This window comes from Chenopodium album, chromosome 10 (genome assembly GCF_948465745.1).
Source record: "Chenopodium album chromosome 10, dcCheAlbu1.1, whole genome shotgun sequence".
NCBI lineage: Eukaryota > Viridiplantae > Streptophyta > Magnoliopsida > Caryophyllales > Amaranthaceae > Chenopodium > Chenopodium album.
The window spans coordinates 13,794,778-13,815,293 of record NC_137843.1 but is presented as its reverse complement, the minus strand read 5'-3'; the positions used below and the strand labels follow the sequence as shown (position 1 = coordinate 13,815,293).

At 31.5% G+C, this 20,516-nt stretch overlaps 1 protein-coding gene, 1 long non-coding RNA gene and 1 other non-coding gene across 3 annotated transcripts; all 3 read left to right on the top strand.

The window, feature by feature from the left end:
• The first annotated feature begins 4,322 nt into the window (after positions 1-4,322).
• On the top strand, positions 4,323-8,071 carry LOC145562266 (uncharacterized). The gene is made up of 3 exons (XR_014094306.1): positions 4,323-4,596; positions 4,714-4,873; positions 7,473-8,071. It is a non-coding gene; the product is annotated as an uncharacterized LOC145562266 (long non-coding RNA).
• Positions 8,072-16,368: 8,297 nt separating this feature from the next.
• Positions 16,369-17,888, top strand: LOC145562264 (S-adenosylmethionine decarboxylase proenzyme-like). The gene has a single exon (XM_081622483.1). The coding sequence runs from the start codon at positions 16,541-16,543 to the stop codon at positions 17,672-17,674; it is 1,134 nt and encodes a 377-aa protein (XP_081478609.1). The 5' UTR covers positions 16,369-16,540; the 3' UTR covers positions 17,675-17,888.
• A 1,979-nt stretch (positions 17,889-19,867) lies between these two features.
• Positions 19,868-19,939, top strand: TRNAH-GUG (transfer RNA histidin (anticodon GUG)). Its single transcript has one exon. It is a non-coding gene; the product is annotated as a tRNA-His (tRNA).
• Positions 19,940-20,516: the final 577 nt, after the last annotated feature.

Genomic DNA, 20,516 nt, shown 5'->3' with positions numbered 1-20,516 from the left:
AATAACAACCGTTGATATCATCCTTTGTTTTTACATTGTATACGTGTCAGCTTCTCCTTAAATTTTTTCCCCCCTAAACTTTTTTTTCCTCTTCTAAATTTCTTTAATTATTTTATTTTTTATTTATTTTTTTTAATTTTGGAAAAGCTAAATATTGACTGCAAAATACTTTTATCTTAAGTTACATATAGCTAATCTTAAGGAAAACAAATATTAATACTTTTATCTTAAGTTACATATAGCTAATCTTAAGGAAAACAAATATTAACCCTGTATATATGTGATTACTCCGTCTAATTACAAATTCTACTGACTTTTGTTGTAGACATGATTTTTTTTTTTCATTATACAGAGTATTATTTTAATTTTTGTAGTTTGGTGTTGATTAATACAAGGATTTTACATATTTTAAGTGATAATATGACTTGAAAATACATGTATACAATTATAAATTTTTTTTAATATATCCGTATATCGCACGAGAGCTAATCTAGTATGCCGCATATAATTGGCAACAAGTAGAAACACGGGGTCACAAAACTCAAAAAGGATTTACTAAAAAAAGCAAATATTTGACAAAATTTGAAAATAAAGTGGGAGTGGCATCTTATCACTTAAATAATGGAGAGTGTAGCAGAAAGCTTTAATGTCCAAACAAATAGGTGAGTCATGTATCATTATCTTTACCTTGGCATCATCCTATCTAATTCTACTTCAAGTGAGAATCTGATTCTTTACACTTCTATTTTGTGGCCCTACGCATACTCCGCCGGATCTTGCTCTCAAGTTCTACACTTTTTCTCCCAAGTCCTACCTCCTCTTTCCTCATCCCCATTATACCCCCAAGGGTTTATTTATTTATTTATCACGTTATCTGGAGTTTTTTTTCTAATGGGTGGAAATGTTAAAGATTTTCTTTTTTTTTGGAGGAGGGTATTGACTATTGAGGAGTATATACTATACTTTTTGTTTGAGCATTTAAAGTATTTAGTTGATTATTATTTATGTTATGTTAATTTTAACTCATTTGGTTAAGGTGTCATGACTTAAAGCCTGTTTTCATTGATTGAACTCAGCTGAACTGAACTAAGCTGAACTGAATTGAACCGAACTGAACTTATTAATTAGTGATTTTTAAATACAAAATAGTGATCTTTGATTATTTATTATTATACATATGTGTATATACAAATATACATATTAAAATATTTAAGAAAAATATACTATATAATTAAAATATTTATGGAAAATATATTAAAAACATGAAACCCCAAAACATTTTAAAAACATATACTATTTAAATAAAAATAAAATATTATTATGACAAAAGAACACAAAACACTTTGTAAAAAATTATCACAATTAAAAAAATAAATAAATAAAAAGAAAAAGCTGGAACGAAATTAAACAGAGCCAACCCCCCCAATTGTATACCACTCTCTTTATTATTCTAATTAATACAATGTTGTTATTAATTATTATTATTATTATTGTCGTTGTTGTAATAAGAGCTTAAAAGAATGAAATTTGGCTTCATATCATTAGCAATATCATTAGACATAAACTGAACTGAACTGAAATGAACTGAAAATAAACGTATGAGAACAGACCCTTAGACAACGTATGATTAAGGTAGTAGTGTACAACTAACCAAGAGAAAGGAAGAAAGTGGCTGATTCGTCACTATTATTGCAACTGTTACTACTTACGGTTTCAGTTTTGATTCTCTTGATTTAGTTGGGCAGTTAGTACATACTTAATGCATTATAACTTAGTGTATTAATGCATTGTTTAATGCATCTCTTAACATTTGATGTTTGATGCATTGTTTTATGTACTGTCTTAAATTCTTAATACGTTGTTCAATGCATAGCTTAAAGCATTGTTTAATGCATGACATAATGCATTATTACGTTTGTTACTAAGCTACTATCTTATATATATATATATGAGAAACTCCTCATATAATGAATGGTGGTTGTAAGATGAAATATAATTTCTATCTTATCACTTTGGCATAGGGAGTTATTATCAGTTGTTCATTTTCACAAAATCACAAACACTTTAATCCATTGAATTGCTATCATCCTACAAGTGATAGTAAATGTTCTTCACTGTATCTCCTAAATAATTTCTGTGATACCCGGTTGTAGTATAGGGTCGGAATTATACTTTTGGGAAAGTGATCCTGTTCACGCCTCGAAGATTTTTTCTAATAATTTCATTTCGTTTCTTTGTGACCCTTGTTTACTAAAAAAAATCCCCAACACTTTTGTACGTAAATTGAAATGTACTGTAATCTGCTAGAAACTGTATGCAGTAATTTGATACAATAATCACTAAACAATAATTTTTCTCACATTTTCCCGATTCGTTGCGTTAATTAAAACATATATTGAAAATTAACCCCATATAATAACCCGAGGCATCGCCCGGGCCTAAATACTAGTTAAACAAAAAACAATAAAAAAAACGGGTTTTTCACCGTATACCCCTGAGTTTTAACATGATTCACCATATATCATCAAAAAATTTCAAATTTACCATATATCATTCAGTTTCACGAAAATGTCACAATATACCGAAGTCAATGACTTTAGCCATTAAGGTTAATTATGCCACGTGACTGTCAGTCTGTCACTTATTGGTTCTTATTAATATTATTTAATTACTTACTTAAATAATAATAATAATAATAAAAAAAAAACATCGCCATCCTAGCCAAATCGCTGCCTGCCAGCCCAGCCCTGACAGCCACCCCGGCTGGCCGGCGCCCATCACCAGCGACAACCCCTGCCCCTTCCCCTCTCCCTTTCCTTCGTTCCTTTCCCTGATTTCCAAAACCCCACCACCAATTTACCACCTAGCCACCCTCTCACTTACCAACAACCCCTTCCCCACCCCGGCGATCAGCCATACTGGTCCTCCATCGCCATGCGACCCACCCCCTACCTTTAATCCTTAGCTGACCCTCTCCCTTCCCCCGTCGTGCCACCAGCCAAACCCTAACCCACGAAATCTACAAAATCTCACTCCCTAGCTTTAACAAAACAGCCTGAATTCCCCTCTTTCTCTCAATTTGAAGAAAATTTGAGATAATTCTTTCCCCAATTTAAAGAAATTATCTATGATTTGAAGAAATTGAACATTGTTTAAGGTTAGGGTTAGGGTTAGAGTTTTGATCGAAATTGTTTTTTGAAGAGGAAATATAGAGGCAAAGGGGTGCGGCATCGGCATGGGGGAGAAGGGTCTTGGGGTCAGCGGCGGGGTAAGGGGCAGTGTTGGGGTGGCTAGGTTTGGGGAATCGTGGTTTTTTTTAAAATTTTTGTTTTAAATTTTTTTTAATTATTTTAATCAACTATTCAAATAAGAACCAATTAGCAAACTTAACTTGACTAACATACAGAGTAAAGGTGGGCATCGTGTTGTGCCGGGCCACTTGGCCGCCCATGTTTTTTTTTTTTATTTAAAAAAAATTGATATATTTTTTTTGAACAACTTTTAAAATAGATACACTATTTAAATAATTGTATTAAGTTATGTGTATGTTATTTTATTATTGCTCTTTTTATTATCATAGTTCTTTATTATTTATGTTATTTTTATTATTTATTTATTTGAAGCAGCGATATGAGTATTTGTTTTGCACGGGTCGTGCCGTGCCTAGCGTGCCGCATGTCGTACTTGGCCGTGCCATTTGTCGTGCTAGCGGATCGTGCTCACGGGCCAAAGTACTGTGCCGCCTGCGGGTTCGTACCGTGCCCGTGCCAAATTTTCGAAATTGCGTTCACGGCATGGCCCACGGCCCACTCCTCGGTCATTGTCCCGTGCCATTTTCGTGTAGGGCTCGTGCCGCCCGCGGGCTGGCCTGGCCCATGTCCATCTCTAATACTCCCTCCGTCCCCAAATGATAGTCACTTTTGAAGAAAAATTACGGGAATTAAGGAGAATTAAATAAAGTACATCGAAAAAGCAAATTCACATTGGGTATGCAAAAAAGTAGAGAGAGAAAGTAATTAAAGTACATGGGAAAGTAAAATTTACATAGGAAAGTTAAATTTGCACAAATATTTTTGCAAAAGTTAGAGAATTTTGATTAAAAAAATAATATTAATGGTACCTGAAAAAAAACAAATGTGACTAACATTTTGGGTCACTAAAAATGGCAAAAGTGACTATCATTCGGGGACGGAGGGAGTACAAAGTTAACAGAAAAGGGTATGTGGTATTATTTTCATGAAACTGATGATCATATGATGAAATTAAAAAATTTCAATGGTATATAATAAATTAAGTTAAAACTTAGGGGTAAATTAAAAAAATAAAAAAAAATAAAAAAAAAATAAAAAAAATACACTTTTGCGTTCGTTAGAATTCTTCAGCAACTCAACAATTGTGTAAAAATAAACAACTCGACAACAAAAATCTGAAATCACACAAATTAATTGACGCCTAGAACCTTGAAAGTACAAGAAGAATTCATGTCAATGGAGGTTCCTCCAAATTCAGTTTCCCTCTCTTCCTTGGATTACCTTCTTCTCTTCTTCCTACGCCCTTTATTCGCCCTTCTCTTTGTTCTCTCCGTCCTCTGCTTAGGTATATCAAATCAACTGCAATTAAACAATCAATTTTTTGAATTTTGATCAATTAATCATCTGAGAAATTACAATATTACGGTTAATTTATTGATTGATGAATAATCTCAAATTGTAGGTTGGTGGATGGCGTGGAAATTGGTGTTAGTTCATGTTCCATTGGTACAAGAAATCTTTGGGTTGCGTAAAAAATCTACTAAACCCAAGGATCCAGAGCGTCGCTATTCTCAATTCTACAAATCCCGTGATTCTTCTGCTAATCCTCCTCCTTAATAATGGTCGCTATTCTTTCGATTTTTCAATTTTCCAACTTTATATTTTTTGTGATTTATTAGCTTAGTTTGAAAATCGTGTGAACCAATTATTTCATTTTATTGGATACGACATGCGAGTACCATTCAAACATTGTGGCTTTGTCATAGAAAATTTGTACATCTTAGTTGTATGAGTTAATTGAACTTGAACTGTGTGTTTCTGTTCACTCTAATTCCAATTAATTCATATAATATTGGTCTGCATAATTGCACAAGGTCAGATTAGACTAGTTCGGCTGTTCAGCAACTTAAAATTAGATTAGTTTAGTTTAGGAAATATACTGGTTTTCATGTCCAATTTACAATTCTATTGTTATAATAAGTTGGAATAACTGTAAATCAGATGAATATGAATCCGTGATTGAGAAGAGGCGAAGAGATTGGTTTAGGAATGTATTTTTGCCATTATAACCACCATTATCAAGTCTATATATTTCATAAAAAGCATGGAAAGTGAAAAGATTATTGCTTCCTGTGTTGATTTATGAATTTGGTATAATGCTTTGTGTACCCTTTTCAGAATAGATGATTCCTCTAATTTGATCATCTTTGCTAGTTGCTAAGTAATTAAAAGCATTTGTTTTCAACATGTATCCGGTTGATGGAAGGATAAATTTCATAGATTTCCAGCATGCCCCTTTCTTTTACAATCTAGAAAGACTTTGTTGACCTAGAAAGAATATATGAAGTGTGATTGTGGAGGATTCTTAGGTCGAAATTTGGTTTTAGAAATCCCTTGTTGCTGATGCCATTTCATGAAGTTGAGTTCATGTGTTTTATGTATGTCTCAAACATATGTTGCCAATGAGTTAAATACATACTATTTGATCCATTATGCTTTTTGCTTGCATAGCTGCATGAATCTCCCAAAATAGACAGACTATTTTTGATTTATAATCTAAGTTGAGGGCTTTGATCTAGCTTCTTCGGATAGGATAGCTGAAGGTGGAAAGTCTTTAGATTCATCTCCAATGGTTTAAGCAGGTCAATCGTTATTTAGGTAGTTTAGCAGTGTATATTTCATTGTAGATTTGGAGATGCCTTTACTGATATATTTCATCTGCCTCTGTCTTAGATGAGAACACAGCATAATTCCAAGTCTAACAGTCTTGTATAGATCTTTAGTGCATAATAATTTTTGCGAATAAAATATAACTCTCTGGGGTACTAGAGGTGAGGGGGGTGAATTAAACTTTGGCTGATTTGATTTTTTAATCTCTAAATTTAAGTGCCTCCAAATTTATCAATTCCAAAGTTACAAGGTCTCAAATTTGAATTCTTACCCGTTTAAATTTATCTTAAATCTTTGTGGCTATCCATCACCCTACATTATTGGCATTTGAAAGTCTTGGTAGTCTCCTTGGAGCTTACTACAAGAATTAGGACAGGGCGCACCAAGCCTCCCATTCCGGCATTCCCCCACCTCAAGCTCTTTCTTATGGATTCCTCTTCCTCCCTTTCATCCTTCTCTTGTGTGTACAAACAGTGCTATGTCTCTCTTTCACTGTATCCTAATTCCATTGTCACAGTGTCAAACAAATTAAATTACTTATTGAGGGCTCTCTCTGATGCTGCTTATCTTTTTCAGTAATTTCAAGACCTCTCAAAAGTTAATTACTTCCAATTGACTCTGCTGAAAATCAATGTTTGTCCGTCTTCACAGCTTTCGGTTTATTATTCTTTTTTCCTGATACCCTTAACTTTCATATGGGTTAGGAGGTTTATTTTATATCTATCAGATTTGAAGGTTCTATGGGACCGGAGGGTTATGAGGAAATGCTACGTTGTAAGGTTGGAGAAGCTTCTGAAAAAGGAACTAGAATTAAATTATTTTTGGGGCAATATAATTTGTGTTCAAATTGGGATTGGGGTTTGGAAATTGATTGATGTGGAGATAATTAAATTTGAGTTGCTGGGAAGGTGAGGAAACTTATTTTTGTTAGACTCGTAGCATATGAGCATTGAAAGAAAAGTTGGTTGGTTACTGTGGCATACAGGTGTTTGAAATATAGAGAAATGGAGGTATATGCTTCAATACATGAAATTTTGTACAGCCAGCATTGACTATGCGCGTTTGTTTTCTTGCTAAGAAATTTAGATGTTGTCGCTCTATTTGGAATGTGGATGTTGCAGCACTTGGATCTGTTTGTTTTGACGAAAAATATTTTCCCACTTATTACTGTTTGGCTTATAAACGGTGGTAAACAATTTTCTTAAAGGCGGGACATACTTTTCTCAACAGCAGAAAGCATTTTCCTATTGAAATTTTGAAATGAACGTTTTCCTTCCTACTCTTAACAGTCCTAACACCCCCTTTTTCTCCTCCTTTACTCTTCCATTTCCTCCATAATTTTACTTGTAAGATTATGTTATCCGTTGCTCATTGTTTTCCAATCATATTACCGTAAAATATTTTTGTCAAAATAAAAGAGCCTCTGATGAAAGTAAAATGGCTAGTTATCTTTTTCTTTTATCTCCTCATTTTGCATTTCAATTTCAGCTTATATCTGATAGTATATTGGCTCTTGACAGTCGCTGCAATGTTAATGTTGTGTCTTGCCAGGTAGATTGATGTTCTAGCTTATGGATCATATTAATACAGATGGATTGATATGGGCAACTATGCAGAACCTGGTTCTAGACGGAGTAATTGTAGGATTATGCTATGCACTTTTTGCTTTGTGAACTGTTTGTTCGTGCTTATCACTCTGATGTTGAGATTTGTGGACACGGTAGATATTATTGTTCTGCTTGGCCTGAATTAGAATGTGATGCTGCGGATCTGTTGTGAAGGAGAGTGTCCCTGAAAGCTTCAAAATCGAAACAAAACGTTGGGTCAGCGATCATTATCTTCCCATCCACACAAGGTCACAAGGGAGTATCTGATTCTGTTTTCTATACTTGTGGACACCAATTCATGGTCCTACTTGAACTCCACCGGACCATGCTCCATGTCCCCAACCATCGCAATCCCTCTTCCCTAATATGTCCCCAAGCTAGTTATTTCGCGCTACCACATTATGTGGATTGGTGAATCCCGTGCAAACATTGTAAAAAATGGATATGTGACATAAAGAGTTGTATTGTATTGTATGGCTTGAATCTTGTACACAAATACGGATTGTATTGAGTTATTGACGGCCTACCCTTTAGAATACAGTATATAATTACTACGGACTATGAATTTTCAATCATTTCCAACAGATAATCATTTATTATATTATAGATAAAATTTAATCATATCACAATGGATGGGATGATTTGGTATATACAATTAAAAAAAAAAAAAAAAAAAAAAAAAAAAGAAGATGATTTGGTATATAATGAATTAATGATATTAATAATGATAACATCATGCAAATCATGATCAGATACTAATATTGTACTATCATTATAATAACATCATCCCGCACATCACGTTACATTAAAACTTTTCAAAGTAGCCATACATAATTTTATTTAATTTTTTGATATAACTTTGAAATTAAAACTCTTAAACTGTACCCATATATTCTTAGGGCCTGTTCACATTTATTGAGCTGATTAAACTGAACTGAACTGGGCTAAAATGAATATTTTATGAGAGAGGGAAATTGGGAGCTGAACTAAGCTGAACTGAACTGATTGGAGCTGAAGTGAAGTGAACTAAAATTAAATAAATGTGAACAAAACCTTAATATATCTTTAATAATTATTTTTAAGTACTTTTTCTTTTATTACTTTGTTAATGCACAATTTGAATAATTAATACTACTTCATTTACATTATTTGCAACGATCAAACATTTTTCCTCTCTACTTTATCTTAAACCGTTGTAAATAATATGAAACAGAGGTGGTATCTCCAATTCTCAATAAATAAAAATTATGAAAAATTGATATTTATGAGTAGAGACAACAAAAAAAAAATAAAAAAAATAACGCAATTAATTGTAATTTGTTGTTAAAACTTCTATTTCTCCTATTAACATAATCCAAATTAACATCTTCTACATTTTGTTTGATATCCTTTGCTTTGAAAATGGCTACATTTTAAAAATGAGAAAAAACTTCATCACCAAAACACTTGTATTTTTAACACAAAAACACATTTTTGGGAAAAAAAAATCTATCTTTTTGTGTAGAAATCGTTTTTCGTTTTCCAACATTTAGGAATAAAGAGAGAAGAAAAATAGCGCTCTTATTTGCGAAAAAGCTACACATACATTTACATTGTGACATGGCAGCATATCATTTGTTAGTAAAATGGGCCCCAAAATCCACTATATATGAAATTTTTATTTGAATTTCAAATAAATTTCTGGTTTAAACTTTGAATTTCAAATTTTTTTTTGTCATTTCCAATATAAATTTTATTGTTTTTTTAAAAAAATTAAATGTATAATGGAATTAGTGTTTCTTGGCATTAGTGTTTCTTGGCATTAGTGTTTCTTTGCATTAGTGTTACTGCAGTCATGATAAGTCTGATGACCCTTTGAAGAAAAGATAACCCTATTCTAATTGGATTAGTGTTTCTTTGCATCTCTTTATGGTTCTTTGATTCTTCGGTAAAAATGCAAAGAAACATTTAGCCTTGAAAATTTTTATTTTGCTTTATTTGTCTTTCCCTTCCCACATACATGCATATTGCTGTATAATATATTTGTCTAATCTATAAGATCACACCGATGATAGTCGCCTATTAGTTATTTTACATGACAACATTTTATTTTAGAAATTAAAAAAAAAAACCTTGTTCATTTTCAACAGTTAGCATCATCAAATACAATGGCCGCCATGGAAGATGAAAAAAAAAAGGTAAAAAATTCATATCTAGAAGATAATGTGTAATATAGTTTGTAGTTTAATTGAGTTAATCTTCATCTTTTAATCATCTACAATAATTGAAATTAGTGTTCTTCTACTTTTTCTATTGAACTATTGAAATTGGTCATCTGCTTTTTCTTCTTCCCATTTTCTATTGAATTTGGAATTGTGTAGAAATACAATAATTATTAAAGTAACAAAAGTGGTCAAAGTCTTATTCGTTAGTAAAAAAATGAGAGTCGAATGACCTCAACAATGGCTGAAAAAGATAAAAAGTCAGCGAAAAGGGCAAAAAAATCCCGATAATATTAAACACTTTAACTTACTAATTTATTTAGTAACACAAGCATATTGTTTAGTAACACAAGCAATTATGTTTGGTAACCAAATATAAGAGACGTAGCACTACTTATTATTAACAAAAAAAAAAAAAAAATTCCTACAAATGTCGATGTTTATCTTGCAATCTTGATTACTAACGATGAACATAAATTTGCACCGATGAAATATTGTTTACGAGTTCGATCCCTCACAAGAACATGAGTTACGTTTTTTTCAAATTTTATTTGTCCTTACCCTCCAATTGATATTTACAAAGATAGTAACAAATATTGTATCCTAAATCTTGTGATGAGTAAGTTATATTTTACAAATATACTTTTGTAGTAACGACAAAACCCAAATAAAATTGTGAACATATAATTATTAGTAATAAATTGATATATTGAATATAATTCTCAATAATTTTTCAAACTTTGAATACTATACATAGACCATAGTTATAACTTTCAAAGTTACCAATTTATCCTTAATAATTTAACTTAATAAAACACATTAATCGTTATAGGAAATAAGACAACATTATATTGATCACGTGTAATGATTTTTCTTTAAATTTTTTTCATGTCCGAGAAAAAGAGGCGACAAGTGTTTAAACTTATGGATGATGTGAAATAGACACGGTCACTAAAAAGTCATAAGAAATAAAGTTGAATAAGTAAATATATAGTAATCGTGTTTCACATTAATATTAACCATTGATGTGAAAACTGTAAGTATATGATTAGTCATCACCGACGATGCTATGAAGAGTACTATATTTTGTTTGCTAAATGTTTACATGGTGAATATCAGAATATCTCACAACGTTTGTAAGTGCCGTTTGACTATTTTTCATTAATGAAATCCTTTTTTTTCGTCACAATGTTGGTTACTAACACGTTGCTCATAAATTGTTACACATTAAATTTGGTACCAGGTTCGTATGTCATCCTTAATCACAACAGTTTTTTTTAGTATAGTTTCCTTAATCACATAATTACACTACAAGAAATGAGCCAAATACCGATGGCAGCCATCGGTATTTGGCTAACGGAAAACCACTCATCGGAAACAAGAAATTCCGATGGAAAAGCCATCGGTAAAATTGATACGGATGGCTTTACCGATGGCAAAATCACGTAGTATTTTTTTAAAATACCGATGGCAAAAGCCATCGGAATTTTTTTTTTACCCATGGCTTTTAGCCATCGGTAAATCGTAATTAAAAAAAAAAAAATTTAATACCCTGCCCCGTATCACCCCATACCTCCCCCTACCCTCTACTAACCCTAACAGCTCTCACCTCCGCCTAAACCACCTGCAACCACCACCTAAAACCTCTCACCGCAGCGTTGACCACATCCCTTTTCACCTCCAACCACCGTAAACCACCTACCACCACCAACCAAAAATCACCACCAAATTCAAGAAAACAAAGAAAAAATATACAAATTGTAGATCTGAAAAAAAAAATGAAAAAAACCCACAAAAATAAATCCCATAAAAATCAACCCACAATATTAAACAAATCCTCAAAAATTAATCCACAAAATCAAATTTAAACCCACAAAAACCAACCCACGAAATCAAAATTAAACCCACAACAAAAATCAACCCACGAAATCAAAATTACACCCACAAAAATTATACAACAATCAACGAAATCAACCAAAATAAATCAAACAATGTAATCAAAATTTAAACCATACAAAAACGAAAGTAACCCACAATCTTAAAATAAAAATCAACATACCTTATGATATTTCACATTTTTTGGGTTTAAATGGTCAAACTCGACCATGAAAATTCCAGATCTGGAATTTTCATGGTCGAGATTGAACAAAAAAAATCGTAAACTTCGATTTAAAAGTAAATGCTCTTGATTGTGATGCTAGTAACCACATAAATTCATAAAGAAAATTAATGGCTTGTTATGGTGGTGGTGGTTTTGATGAGGGAGAAGATGGTGAAAAAAAGAGTGCTAAAATAGGAGATAGGAGATGGAGAGCAGTGAAAGCAAAAGAGAAGGAGGAGAAAAGAGAGAGGAGAAGGGGAGGAGAGGCGTGAGGAGAGAGAAGAGAAATGAGAGGAGAGAGGCGGATTCGACTGAAAAAAAATTAGGGTTCCTTAGGATTTTAGGATTACAAAAAAATCCGATTTTTTTTTTTTTTTTTGTTTTTTAAAAAATTACCGATGGCTTTTAGCTATCGGTAAAATACCGATGATCTAAAACCATCGGTATTTTTGTTTTATCGATGGCTTTTAACCATCGGTAAAAAAATTAAATTTTCTTTTTTAAAAAAATAATATTCCGATGGACGAAAGCTATCGGAAAAAATATACCGATAGCTAGGTCATCGGTGTTTCTCTAAATGCCGATGGCTTAGAAAAACCATCGGTAAATTTCATTTTTACCGATGGATATTAAAGGCCATCGGTAAATGAGCTTTTTCTAGTAGTGTTATATGGTAACAAAAAATGAAAATATAGTATTCGAAACTATATATTTTACTCATATATAACACTTTTTTTTTTTAGTAACAACTAATCTTTTTTTTAAAAAACAAAAAGTAATAACTTATTATTAAAAAAAATATGTCGTAAACACATGGGATATTTAGCAATAAGTGACAATAATTATATTGTGTGTAACCAATCATGATTCGATTTAAACTCTTAATTATTTTATTTAAATCTTCAAATATATAAAGTAAATCTACTACACTTAGATTGTAACTCTCAATGGCCTCAATAATGTTTCAATTTTGATGTTTAAAAGCATATAATTGATCCTTTTTTTTAAAAAAAAAAATCCTTTTTTTAATAACACTTTGTATTTATTGATACTATAAGCAAACTATTCTTTTTCCACGTATTTAATACGAGTAAATTTTTTTTTTGAAACATAATATGAGTAAACTAGTATACGTAAATATGATAAAATCAAATAAAAAATTAAACCAACTTATTTAATAACGCAATAAAAAAAGATAAGTTATAAATACACGGGAGTATTTAGCAATAAGTGATAATAATTTGTGTATAACCTTAGCTTTTGTAATTTCATGTTAACTTTCAATTATTTGATTAAAAACCTTCAAGAAATGAATAAACCCTCCAATGTATGAATTAATCCGTACAACCTATTTAATTTTATATAGTTTCTTATATGTAATAAAAATATAATTGTACTTTATTGTTATGTTTGAAATTTTTGTAGTAACAATAATGACAAATTACTAACACTTTTTTTAAAAAGTTAACAAACATAGTAAGGTTAAAATTTTCTAACTTCATAAATTTTTTGAAAATATATCGATATGGATGTCTATAAAAAAAATCTTTAAAAAATAATTCCATTGGTTTTTTTATAATAATTTTTTGATTTATAGTTTGTAAAATATCGTCAATTGAAGTATTATTCGATTCTTATAATAAACATTTCTCTTCATTAATGACGTTGACTAAGATGCTATTTTCTCAGTAACAACATTGTATATTTTAGTTGTCAAAAAAAAAAACAAAAAAAATTTAGTAACAAGAAAGATTATTTGTCGTCAATGAAATTTGTCCCGCCTTTTTATGGTAAATGGCGTCAAAAACCAAAAACTTTTCCCTCTCATTTTTTTAGCTAATGATGAATTGTCAATTTTTAATTGGTAATGTATCTTGGGACCACATACATTCAATGTATGTGTATCATTGTCCCTCTTACCTGGATAGACTAATATAGTGTAATTGTGAATAGTATATTGCAACAACAAAAAAAAAAAAAAAAATGTAAACTCAAAAGATGAATGCTAAATAGATATGGTGAATTTTCCGCCTAATTTCATTAAAAAAAAAAATGTAAACTCAAAAGATGAATGCTAAATAGATATGGTGAATTTTCCGCCTAATTTCATTCTCAACTCATTACTTGTAAAGTTGTAAACTAATGGTTTGTTTGACATTATTTTTTGGTTTTAATTTTTTGTTTTTTCGAAAACCAAAAACTGAAAATAAGAAAAAAGTATTTCCCTTTTTTTTTTTTTTTTTTTTTTTTAGTTTTCAAAATTATCATAATTTTAATAAATTTAACTAATTTTAAATTCATTATTATACGACACATAATATGATGAAAAAACGTAAAAACACAATGATGTCGAATGAACCCATAACTTAACTATTTTTGAACTTAATTGTTTTGAAGGTAAAGTGTAATGAGTGACATTCATACCCACAAAGTAATTGATAGGGGTTTTAATGACATTATAATACAATTATCTTTTTTTTTTTTTTTAACAATTATACTTTGGTATATAATAATTTGTTCAACTTAATAACTTATTTCAATAAATCCAAAGATAAGTTTAAAATACATACGTTATACAATGAATACTGAATAGTAGAGAAAATTAAAATTCCAGTACCTTGACAAAATCAAAATGATTCAACAATTAAAGATTTGATTAGAGTTATAGACTTACAGTATTTAGAAAATAATTTAAACTTGTAACCAATTGTACACATTCCTTCAATTTCAAAATACAAATATTGGGAGTACTCATATTTTGTTTTTATAATATTATAAATAAATAAATAATAAATAATGGCGAATGAAGACAGGCTCACATGAGCAATGGACCGACCCATTTATTCATGAATCTTGAACAACGGTTAAAAGAAATGTACTCGTACTCCTCTAGAGAATCCTACAAGTTTATGGCAATATTTATTTATTTAATTACCATTATACCCCAAAAAATAAAAAACTACCAATAATAATAAAATCCAAAAAAAAAAAGACTTATACAGTCATGCGAAGCAACGAGAGCCACTAATCCCATAGTCAATAAGATGTAAGCAACGTGTTGGGCCACAAAAAATCTAGGAAAATAAATAGGGGCTAAATTCCGTAATTATACCCCTGACTCATGGCTGAGTAGCCTCCACGGAAACCCAAGGGTATGACCGTCTTTTCACCCTTTCACAGCTGTCTACACTTCGTTTTCCCTTATATAAAGACCTAACCTGCTTGCTTACTTATCTCAATTGCAAAAGAAAGCCTGCCAATTTTCCAAAAGCCGCATTTCTCAATTTCTTAATCATCTTTTCATCATATACTTTTGCCTTGGTTTCTCTCTCCTAGGGTTTTCTTTTGGGTTCAATTATTTCGTAATTATTTCGGAATCTTTGTTTTTCTCGATAATCCGATTGTTGGTTCTGGGAACTGATTTTGGTTCATTCTTTGATTTTCCATTTATCTGTAAGTTTCCCAATTCCTTTCGATTTATTTTCTGTTTTTATCATCTTGATTTGATTGTTTTTGTTGCTTTTGTTGTTTTTGTAATTCTGTTCAATCTTTCATGATGTTTATTGTTTCATTATGATTATGCGAGTTCCATTTTGATTGTTTCTTTAGATCTAGATTTTTGTTTATTTTCAATTTTATTAGAATTGTTTTAGGGTTTTTAGCATCGATAAAATGATGCATGCGATTTGATGATTATGATTATCGTTTTTTGAATTTCTTTTTTTTTTTTATCGTTTTATTAATTCTTCTTTTTTATCTCTCTAGATCTGATGAATTAGGTTGTTTTTAATTGGTTTTTCAAATTCTGAAATCGTAGAAATTGTTTTTAATTTGAGAAAGCGATATGAGATTGCGCGATTTTCGTGTTTGAGTTTTTCAAGTCGGTTTTAATTTGATAAATCGCTGTCAATATGACGTTGGTCCGCCGTTTGATTTGACAAGTTCTTTGTTATTTTGTTAATTATAATCGCGGTATAAATTTGACTAGAATTAATGAATATAGATTCAGGCAACCAACAATTTCTTCAAATTTGTTCAAGATAATTATCATGTATGAATTTTCAAATTTATTTCTTCAATTGGCATGAATAATATTTATGAATTTGCGTCTTAATAATGTTTGCATATTAATCTCTCACAATTTCACTAATCCATCTCTGGTGCTGCAATTGATTTTTGCTTTTATCAGATTTATGTTCGTGTTTGTGTATTTTTTTGAATTTATAGTCCTATTATATGCTAACATTTAATTTCTGGGTTGTTTTATCAGTGAAGAGTGAATGTTCTAATGGAATCTAAAGGTGGTAAAGACGATTCTAGTAGTAGTAGTAGTAAATCCTTGTTATACGCCGCTCCACTCGCCTACAGCATTGAAGACGTCCGACCAAAGGGAGGAATCAAGAAATTCAGATCAGCTGCTTACTCAAACGTAAGCTCCTTTTGTTGCATTCAATTGTATTCAATGGATTATATGAAATCGCTACGATTTACTTACGGGTTTTTCTGTTTCTGTTTTGCAGTGCGCTCGCAAACCATCCTGATATTCCCTAACTAGTGTTCCGCTCGACCGCTAGACGTGGTCATTTTTTTTTTTTTTAGTTATTGCTGTTTTTGGTTTTAAGTCCCTTTCTTCTTCTTCTGTTCTCCTCTTTCCTGTGTACTTCGACTTCCTCTTTGCGACTGTAAGGCGTTCTTCTAGTATACGTAGTCATGACGGTTCCCATGGCTGGAGACAACAACAATAACACTAACAACAATGAAATGGCAATTTCTGCTATTGGTTTTGAAGGGTTCGAGAAGAGGCTAGAGATTTCGTTCTTTGAGCCCAGTATCTTTGTCGATCCTGAAGGGAAGGGTCTCCGTGCTTTGGCTAAAGCACAGTTGGATGAGATTCTTGGCCCTGCTGAGTGCACCATTGTTGATTCACTTGCAAATGACGATGTAGACTCTTACGTTCTTTCTGAGTCTAGCCTCTTTGTGTACGCATACAAGATCATCATTAAGACTTGTGGGACTACTAAGCTGCTCCGTGCAATCCCACCTATTTTGAAGTTGGCTGAAAGCCTTTCCCTTGACGTGAAATCTGTTCGTTACACCCGTGGCAGTTTTATTTTTCCGGGTGCCCAATCTTACCCTCACCGGAGCTTCTCTGAGGAAGTGGCTGTCCTTGATGGTTACTTTGGTAAGCTTGCGGCTGGCAGCAAGGCCTTTGTTATGGGAGATTCCGCAAAGCCCCAAAAATGGCATGTTTACTCTGCATCAGCTGAAACGATCAGCTTTGATGCCCCTGTTTATACTCTTGAGATGTGCATGACCGGACTTAACAAGGAGAGGGCTTCTGTCTTCTTCAAATCTCAATCGCCGAATGCTGCTGTGATGACAGAGAGCTCTGGAATTCGCAAAATTCTTCCAGACTCAAAGATATGTGACTTTGATTTCGAACCCTGTGGTTACTCTATGAATGCTATTGAAGGATCTGCTATCTCCACCATTCACATCACCCCTGAAGATGGTTTCAGTTACGCCAGCTTTGAAGCTGTTGGTTATGACCTGAAGAAGATTGATCTGAACCAGCTGGTGGAGAGGGTTCTTGCTTGCTTTGAACCAAGCGAGTTTAGCGTTGCTATTCATGCTGAGATTGCTGCTAACTCTATGGAGCACAACTGTTTCGTTAACGTGAACGGCTACAGTCGTGAAGAGGGAGGCATTGAGGAGCTCGGATTTGGCGACTCTTCTGTATTCTACCAGAAGTTCTGCAAGGCAACTCGATTTGCCCCTAAGCCAAAGCCAGCTCTGAAATGCTGCTGGAAAGAGGAGATAATTGAAGAAGAAAAGGATTATTAGTACCTTTTCAATTTCGTATTTGTGGTTATCTTTTTTATTCAATAAGATTCAGGTCTTCATCCTGATGGCTGTTATTCTGTAGTGTTTTTCTTCACCATTGTTATCATTTCGGATGCTTTTTTCTTTGTAGTTCCAATTATGGAACATAACATCATTTAAAAGTGTGCTCGGATTATATCATTTGACTTTTATATGATTACTATTACTATTATTAGTCTCATAGATCCTTAGTTAGTAATTTGGTACTCATTATTTTTACTCTGTTTCAATTTTATGTAACAATTATTACAATGTATATTGGTACCGTTAAGGAAGGTAAGCACTTTTGTCGTGCTAAATGTGACACCATAATTTGCAGATTATTGCTTTTGAACCATTTCATGTGTTAAGCCTCCCTTCAACTTTTCTCATCAAAATCCTGAATGCCTGTTTTACTACGTATATTATGGATGCAAAACTAAAATTCATTATTTTGGGCGGATTTTTATTGATCTTTATTATTGGGAATTTGCCATTTTAAATATGAAATTATACTCCAATAACCCTTTTGGTAGAATGCTCAAAATCATCAGTATGAATAAGTTTCAAAGAAATAAAAACCTACTTTTAAAACTCCGAAGTGTCTGTTTTCCCTTTGATTAAAGTTCAAAGATTTGAAAACATATTCAAACATGCTTTTAAATGTAATCATAGTCGCTACCTTTACCTATTACGGAGTATGATTAAGGCCATAGTTGCGAAAATATACTCGAACACGTTTCTTGTCTTAAACTAATTGCCTAATTGGGGTCATAAATGAGAATCAAATTTTTATTTATTTTTGGCCTTAAACAAATAAATATGACTAGTACAAATTTGTCTTTTTTTTTTTTTTTTTTTTTTTTTTTTTGAGAAAGGTACAAATTTGTCTAAGTTGGAGGATTTAAATCTGATTTCAAATCTCGTTTTTATTTGTTTGTTTGGTGGAACATCTCAACTTTTTTTTTTTTTTTTAAATACATCTCAACTTTTTTTTTTTTTTTGAAGAAATTTCAACTTTTGTTTGAAATTGTTTGTACGACAAATTACAGTATCTAACATCAATATAAAATTTGTGCACACCACATTGATTGATTTTCATTTGAGATTAATAGCTCTAAATATGAGTAAAATCGTAGTAATTGAGTTTAACCCAATAACATACTTGTATTCAATATACATGTACTAACTTGTGCATAAAGAACCAATTTAGATCTTAGTATATTCAAACAATACAAATGATTTTTATTGAGGCACAAAATGTCCATATTCTCATCTTTTGCGTTTTGAATAAAATTTTAATTGCTCGACTTGTAGAGTGATCTTTATTAGTTATGCAAACTATTAACAATTAATGATACCGATGGCCAAGTCCAAAGTAGTTAGATTAGAATCTTCTCTTAATTATCGTTTGTAAATATTCACTAATATTATCTTGTATAACAACTCGTATACAAGTGTATATATATTTTGTTATTATCTTTTGTGAACTATTACATTACTTTTTTTTTTTTTTTTTTTTTTTTGACGGGGATTACATTACTTCTTAGGAATAAATATATGATAAACTCAATGAGAATATCAACTACCTCTAACGTACTCAATTCATTTATATGGTATCTAGAGCTTAATTAATGATCTTTGTTGCATTTTAAGCTCCTTATAAAATAATTTTAAGGATGATTAAAGTTATTCCGATAGAAGACAAAAGTCATTCATCTTTTACTAACAAAATTACTCTTTACAAACTAAATTACAACATACCCCTAAAAAATTAATCTTACTTAAAGTATAAATGCAACCTCTTACTCCTTAAAAAAAATTAATTTCTCGAAATCAAATTTTCAATTTCAAAGATAACAAAAATGGGTCAAAAGCCATTCCAAATTGAAAGTTATACCCCAATTATTGTAGAACAAGAGTTACAAGACAAACAATTCTTCTAAAAAAAAAAAATGAGTTACAAGACAAACAAAAGGTTTAGTACTTGTCAAAGACAATCAAGTTAAGGTAACAGAGAATCTGTCCATTAAAAATCTACGCAACTGGCGCAATTTGCGCAATTTGCAGAATCTTATCAGCATATACCTTAACTCAGTCAACAATGGCGTGAGTTGTAATGTGTAAAGCATAATATATGTATATTTAATTTTACAGTGAAAAAATAACAAAAATGTGGCTGTAGTTTAGTGGTTAGAATTCCACGTTGTGGCCGTGGAGACCTGGGCTCGAATCCCAGCAGCCACACTTTTTTTTTTTGTATGGGATAAAAACTCGTTTTCTATACAAAAAATATAAGAAAATTCTTATCATGTTTTTGGACTATCCCTTAATTTTGGACTGCGATAATCTAATATTCGAGGTTCCTTCTTTTCTAAAGAAGTGGTCGATATTATTAAATGAAGGTTTGCTTTACTTACAACCTTTAAAAATAGGGAAATCATATCTTACTTTAAAAAGGCTATTAATAAAATGATAATGTAGAAGAAGTACGTTAGCTTTGATATCTTTGTTTAAGAATTTCGTATAGAATGATTAAGCATTAAAAAGAATAAGAACTAATCGTTGTTACTTTATTCTAAGAATAGTTTGATTTTGAAGAATTGTTATTTAAGTAAGAGTATGATAATCAATTGACATGGTGCCTAGGCGGCTAGGCCTAACTGTCAATGAATATGATACATGCTTAGAAAACAACACAAAAAAACAAGAAAGGTCGTATATTGATAAACAACATATACTCTAAAGTTAGTGTCAGTGAGTACAATTTAGCCTATATAATACTTCATTTGTATATGCTATTTATAAAGTTTTGAATGGTATT

Excerpts from the sequence above, each read along its gene's own strand:
- LOC145562264 (XM_081622483.1), top strand. The coding sequence starts at position 16,541 with ATGACGGTTCCCATGGCTGGAGACAACAACAATAACACTAACAACAAT.